We start from the raw sequence: 6,369 nt of genomic DNA on the forward strand, positions 1-6,369 counted from the left end.
TAATGACGACACGATTCAACAGCAAAACATTGCGAAATACTTTTTATTCAAATGGCTGAAGCGAGTATTACACTTAATATTCAGCAAGGTCATACACGGTTAACAGAGCATTTACAGAAACATTAAAAACTGTTAGTTTTGGGTTCAGGATCAAAATACATATTAGTAACATAAAAAACGTACTACTAGTGCAAAAATAATATTCAATATGAAAATAGGTGGGTTTTTTTTTAGTGGTGATGAAAAATAATGACTGCTGCCATTGAAGAGTAAAGATTTGGATTCAGGGATATATAGTATAATTGTGGTTTATATTCTGTCAGTAACCAGCTCATTTCAGTGGTGCATGCATACAACTAGCACGTAACAAATAACTTTAGAATCATTAGTAGTTAGTAAAAGGTAAATTGAGTGCATGTGTAGAAGATTCAAGAGGCACCATCAGTTCTATGAATCTTGGAGTTTTCATTGGTTAAATGCCTCTTTTTAACTGCAGTAAACATCAAACTTTAATAAGGACGTGTCAGCAGAACTGACTTATGAGTAAAACTGACTTATTTAGATATCCAATGATCTGGAAAGTTAAGGCCTTCATTCATAACCATTGCAATTACATTACAGTACAGCAACAGGTAGCAGGATAGTTATCTGCATTAACTTTGAACTCATTCCCGTAAACAAAGTAAATGTGTGATTTCCCTTTCCATGAGTAGGTCACCTTGGTGACGGGGATCAGCTCTATGGTTTGACGCTGCAGACAAAGAAAGCAAATATGAGCACATCACATACAGTAAACACAAAATTAGGCCTAATCACAAGCATTGTCAGGTCGATTAACAATGACAAAATGTTATTATTTTCTTTATTAAAATAAATACAGTAGATGCACTCTTACCTGTTGTAGAATGCGTGATGTCTGGGAGTACTTGCCCTGGTGTTCACTGACAATGCGCTGTGAAGCATTCACCACTGTAGGGTCTGGGAAGCCCATCACTGGGTACACCTGCACAGGTAATCCATTATAAGTGCTGATTCACTGTCAGTGTTTATGTGACGTTCATTTATTGGTGCGATAAGCAGGATAAAATAAGCTGCAATATGCTTCTGTGTGTTCAACTCATGTTTTGGCAGTGCTTAGAGTCTAAAACACAATTAACAGTAAAAACATGCATAAAACTGAAGCGAATAGACTTTAAGCCTACAAAGATGCTTCAAATCACAATGTGTTCCATTATGTGAGCTGTGTAAACCTTTGAGTTGACAGCCTGTAAGCCTGTTTTTGAACAACTGTACAACCAAAACAACTGTACCACCAAAAGGCATGCATGATTATTAGAGTATAATAAGTGCAATCTGCATGTTTTATGTATGAAAAAACATAAGAAATGTTTACCATGTACTGAGAGTCTCTGAAGAGCTCCTTCCCAGACACCTTGCTGAGGTTGTCCACCTGCAGTCCACTTGACTGTTCCACAACATAGTTATCAGAGTTGTTGGTCCTGAAAACATGTACATAAAAAAAGAATAAATCCTGTTACAGTCAAAATAACAGTGTAAAGAGTGTAAAGGAACCATTAAATGTTGATGAGCTTCAGATTGTTAAGAAAGACTATTTATTGCATTGGTTAAGTCAGACAGGTGTTGAGGAAGTAGCACCATTTCACAGTGAGGTTGATGTAGACCAGAAGCTGCTGTTTTCCACGACATGTGTCACATTGCTTGGATCCTTGCCCGTGACAGTGGCTGCAACTGTAAACAGAATAATCATTAAAAACTATCAGTATCTTTTAGGAGAAGCAGAAAATGTACTGAACTTAGTGTCACTTAATTAGAAATCAGTGGGGAACACTTACTTTTCCCTCCCTCTGCCACTGCAGTGGTGGCATCGATCATCTCCGTGACGGTAACCAGATCCATTGCAGACCCAACAAACTTTCTGACAGGGAGTAAGAAAACAAATCATATCATCAGATGATCTCTCTGAAGGTCTTAAAGTAACTGTTTTTAATGTAGTCTTTGGAAGTTACTTACATTACCGGCACCGGCACAGTCTTTGCAAGGTTTTCTCCCCATTCCCACACAAACATGGCAGCTCTGTATGTGAAATGTTTGTCAGTAAAGATCTCTAAAAGAAATGACAGGAGATTTTTCTTCTCCAAACACGTGTTGTAGAATTTACCTTCATAGATGATGTGTAGGGAACTTTGATAATCTGTTGGCCATCGAGAAAAAAACTGGGGGCTTGAGCAGGAATATCCCAAGGCCCTGGAGGTGACTGGGAATAGGCATCCACTGGTTGTCCTGATCCAAAAATAATATTAGATTATCAGTATGATTAAATAGCTGACTGATGGAAGAAGACAGAGAATTTAACTCATGCAACTGATGCACAAGGTAGTAGTACTGTACCATTGTATGGCTCGTGACTCCACTCTGTAGATCTTGATTCAGTGAAGGTTTCCAGGCGGTACTAAAACAAAGCATGGGTGGAGAAAACAAACAAGAGTAAAGCACCTCTTCAGTTTGGTTATATTAAATGATCTACAGCCATTCACTTTGGTTATTCGTCGACTGAACACACCACAAAACCATTATACAACCTATTAGTTCTATTGATTGTAATGTACTTCTAGCAGATTTTTCACACACACACACACACACACAGACGTCCTCTTACCCTGTAGGTATTGAATGCCTCCATGCTGGTGATCACGCCATCCTTTGCTGGTGCTGAACTGTAGCAGCACTTGCTGGAGGCAAACAGGACAAATGCCTCCCGGGCAGTATCTTCACTTATAGATGGGATACTGTGAGCAGTGAGGGAATGAGATACAGTATGTCATCTAGTCTTTTAAGAGGAAGTAGTGTCTCACAGTGCATTAAGTGCTTAGACTGCATTCATTTTGAATTAGGAATGGAAAATGTTTTGTAACAACCTAAGTCGTGGTCTTAAAAAAGGAAACGATCTAGGGCTTACTTCCAATGTGGTTGCTCAGGTCCAGGTTCAGGCTGAGGAGCAGGGTAAGCAGGCATGGGAGGAGGAAGAAATCCGCCTACAGCAGACAGTGAAAGTTACCTTTACATAGATTATAATTTGAGTTTGGATTGACACTGTCAGAGACATATTAATGTAATTGTATGTTTATTACTGAGGTTGTAGTTTGCAGTGGTGTTACACCGGGCTGCATTATATTTAGAGATGATTCTAATTTACAAACATGAGGGGGGGTCAGACCAGGTCATTAATTTGTCGTCGTCGAAAAGAGGAACATCACAGCACAGTGAAGTTAAGCTTTCCAGCTTTCTGTGTTTTATAGAGCACACTCAAGTAAAATCCATCTTACATCTTTCTTTCCTCTGTATTTAAATATTTGGTGTTGAGGTAATCCAAAAATAACAGAAAGTAATAAAGTTACATTATTTAATATTGATATTACATTTATTTTTTAACGGGTAATTAGTAATTGCATAGGACTTGCATTTAACACCAAAAACTAAACATATAGGCCTAAGCTGCGTAAAAGGTAGAATATGTAACAGAGTAGTTGTACTGGATTTAAAATGGATAAAAGGAGTGAACATGACTTTGTGAGATATATTTCCTTACAACAGAACTACTAAGGAGTACGTGCGGCATACTGTACCTCCTCCTCCAGCTACTGTTCCTTCATAGCCAGGCACGCTGTCGAAATACATACTGGCTGGAGGAGCGGTGGGGCCATGCAAGCCATCTGCGGGTGGGGCGAACATTGCTAAAACAAACCAGAATAACCAGTTCAGTCATGTACAAAGAGTGTAGACTTTTAGGAGGTTAAATCTCATAAAGTTTTCCCGCATTACACAAACCACAAAGCTTATTAAAAAAACCTGTCAGACACATCACTTCATCTTCTCAGTAAATCCAGCTGAATACTAAGTCTTACCAGGTACTTCCAAAGTTGTTGTTTCTACACCAGAAGACAGTGTGGAGAGTGAGTGAGTGTCTTACCTTGTCCCTCTGCGTTATAATCCATTCTGAGATGATTTACAGGCACTTTTAAGACTCTAAAACACGATTATCACCTTTAACAAGCACTATAACTGATGGGAGGGGGGTGGGGGGGGGAAAGATATAGAAAAAAAAAAAGTAGTAGCGCACTAAACATCCACTGCCACCGCTGGGACACCAACCTCACATAACCTGCACGTCGCAAATGACGTCACCCAGATGTGTAAGTGCACGGAAGCGTGCAATTATGACGCTGACTGAAGTTGTTTCACGAGCTTTATGTTTTAACAAAATAGGTTTAACGTTTAGTTAAAAACAAAAAAACAACAACATATAACATAACATATATATTGGCTCTTACCAGGCCCTCCTTCTGCTGCTGGCACATAACCGGGATTGGCCACTCCATACGTGCGGTTCTGGCTGTTAAGTAACGGGAAACGAAAGTTAAGAAACCATACCCGCTTAACTCACTCTTTTGGTTTGGAGTGAAACAGGCCCACACACACACACAACATAAAGCGACGGTCACCTCAATATAGGCCGAGACTCCATTTCAATTCAAAGCGCTGGGGGGGAAAAAAAAATGACCAAAACACAAGAAAATACAAACCACCCAAGTCTTCATATGTGCTGTAATCACGGGGGAATATCACTCATCATGTGACTAAAACAACTTAATGATTTACCTTTTATACTCCACCCCCGTGTGCATGTCACTGCGCTACCGCCTCCTCTCCTCAAAAGGAAATAAAACTATATTTTGTGGTCTTTAGCTTGAGAGTTGACGCTCCTTACGCGCTGCACTCATTTCCGAGCATACTGTCAACGGTAAAGTACAGGAGACCCTCTACTCCGCCTTTTCCCAGCAAAGACCCCATCCGTCCAGGAAGTGCGCACCCCTCTATATAAGAAGTAAACAGATGTGAAATATGGGCCTACAGATGTGCTACGGCCTCAAAACATACTGATATAACATTCAGCCAGCGACAACAAACACTGGGAGATTCATATTGTTGCATTAAATAGGGTTTGAGACAGAAGTGTACACCACAGGCGCCTTAAAAGTACTGCACACTACTTCTGGACGCGGATGTGTATAAAAAAATACAATACCCATAAGCCTTTGCGGCACTCGCGGAAGTCCTTTTCTCTCCTTCCGCCGTCGCTGAAGTCCCTTTTGGATTTACATCGGCGGGTGAGTCCATACAATCTATGTTAATCCGCGCAATTAATGCCAGTATTTGACCATCCTGCTATGGTTTATCAATCATAAACGTTCACTCTGTACATGTTGGGTAGAATTAACCGTTTTATCGTCGCCAACCCTCATTTATACGTGTTTCTGCTCTTCTGCTCGGTTGTCCGGTTGCTAGCTCTCTCTCTCTCTCCGTGTAATGGGGTTGTAGTACTCCGTTAAGGCCCGCTGTGCAGCGTGAAATATTAAATAACAGTGGCCAACATTACACATACATGTGAATTTCCTGTTTCTGTTGAGGTTATGTTGTTGGAGCGGAGTGGCTGAAGTAGCGTGGCTAGCGAGCTGGCTAACACGTTTACTTAAAGGCTCAATACGCTTAGAAAAGACGTGGTGGGGTACTCGGTTAATAGCTGCTAGTGGCAGACTCCTGTTGTAAATGAGAGCTAGTGGGGTTTGTAAATGTTAGTTGTCTGAAGCTCAACACTTTCTACCAATTCTCCACACATTTGTTCGCCTTCATGTAGCGATGAATGCTACCAAGTGTCTAGGGAGTGTGCAGCATGTTGTGCTACAGTGTTAATGCTGCAACACTGAAGCTGAGATAACAATGCTTAATTGGTTTGTAACCTGAATGTCTTTGTGTCCCCAGTCACCATGGCAGCCCTCAGGCCCCTCACGAAGCCCAAGATTGTCAAAAAGCGAACCAAGAAGTTCATTCGCCATCAATCTGACAGATATGTGAAGATTGCGGTAAGAGCCTGCATGTCACACTAGACATGCTCAGCGGGGGGTCGGACCCGTGCTTTTACTCGTAAGTTTGGACTTGCAAGCGATTAATCCTTAATATCTTTTCACGTTTGAACAGAAAAACTGGCGTAAGCCCAGAGGTATTGACAACAGGGTGCGCAGGCGGTTCAAGGGTCAGATGCTGATGCCCAACATCGGTTATGGTAGCAACAAGAAGACCAAGTACATGCTGCCCACTGGCTTCAAGAAGTTCCTGGTGCACAATGTCAAGGAGCTCGAGGTCCTGATGATGAGTAACAAGTAAGTTGTGTGCACATACTGTGAAAGGGTGTCATTAGTTTTCCTTCACATCAATAGGTGTGTAGGTATCGAGCTTGCAAAAGGGTTATTGTATTTGTAAATATGAGATACCTGCTCACTTTCACTGCCACTT

At 41.0% G+C, this 6,369-nt stretch overlaps 2 protein-coding genes across 4 annotated transcripts in view; one reads left to right on the forward strand and one right to left on the reverse strand.

Moving 5' to 3' along the window:
• Nucleotides 1-27: 27 nt before the first annotated feature.
• ssuh2rs1 (ssu-2 homolog, related sequence 1) lies at nucleotides 28-4,925 on the reverse strand. 3 transcript variants are annotated; one of them, XM_035656015.1, is made up of 14 exons: nucleotides 4,678-4,925; nucleotides 4,521-4,557; nucleotides 4,350-4,411; nucleotides 3,645-3,752; nucleotides 2,978-3,053; nucleotides 2,678-2,807; nucleotides 2,410-2,470; nucleotides 2,180-2,301; nucleotides 2,032-2,094; nucleotides 1,854-1,936; nucleotides 1,657-1,749; nucleotides 1,394-1,499; nucleotides 896-1,003; nucleotides 28-751 (listed from the first exon to the last, which is right to left on the reverse strand). In XM_035656015.1, the coding sequence occupies exons 2-14, from the start codon at nucleotides 4,541-4,543 to the stop codon at nucleotides 611-613; spliced, it is 1,176 nt and encodes a 391-aa protein (XP_035511908.1). In that variant the 5' UTR covers nucleotides 4,544-4,557; nucleotides 4,678-4,925; the 3' UTR covers nucleotides 28-610. The 3 variants fall into 3 exon arrangements, with proteins under 3 accessions (XP_035511908.1, XP_035511906.1, XP_035511907.1); XM_035656013.1 differs by lacking the exon at nucleotides 4,521-4,557; XM_035656014.1 differs by lacking the exon at nucleotides 4,678-4,925 and having other exon boundaries at nucleotides 4,521-4,671.
• A 149-nt stretch (nucleotides 4,926-5,074) lies between these two features.
• rpl32 (ribosomal protein L32) overlaps nucleotides 5,075-6,369 on the forward strand; it is a 3,641-nt gene continuing 2,346 nt past the window's right edge. Inside the window, exons 1-3 of the mRNA XM_035656017.1 lie at nucleotides 5,075-5,186; nucleotides 5,839-5,939; nucleotides 6,055-6,236. Coding sequence (XP_035511910.1) covers nucleotides 5,844-5,939; nucleotides 6,055-6,236 — 278 coding nt within the window. The 5' untranslated portion in view covers nucleotides 5,075-5,186; nucleotides 5,839-5,843. The remainder of the gene's footprint in view (nucleotides 5,187-5,838; nucleotides 5,940-6,054; nucleotides 6,237-6,369) is intronic.

The sequence above is a fragment of the Morone saxatilis genome, unplaced genomic scaffold (genome assembly GCF_004916995.1).
Source record: "Morone saxatilis isolate NCDOM2014 unplaced genomic scaffold, NCSU_SB_2.0 Contig15, whole genome shotgun sequence".
NCBI lineage: Eukaryota > Metazoa > Chordata > Actinopteri > Moronidae > Morone > Morone saxatilis.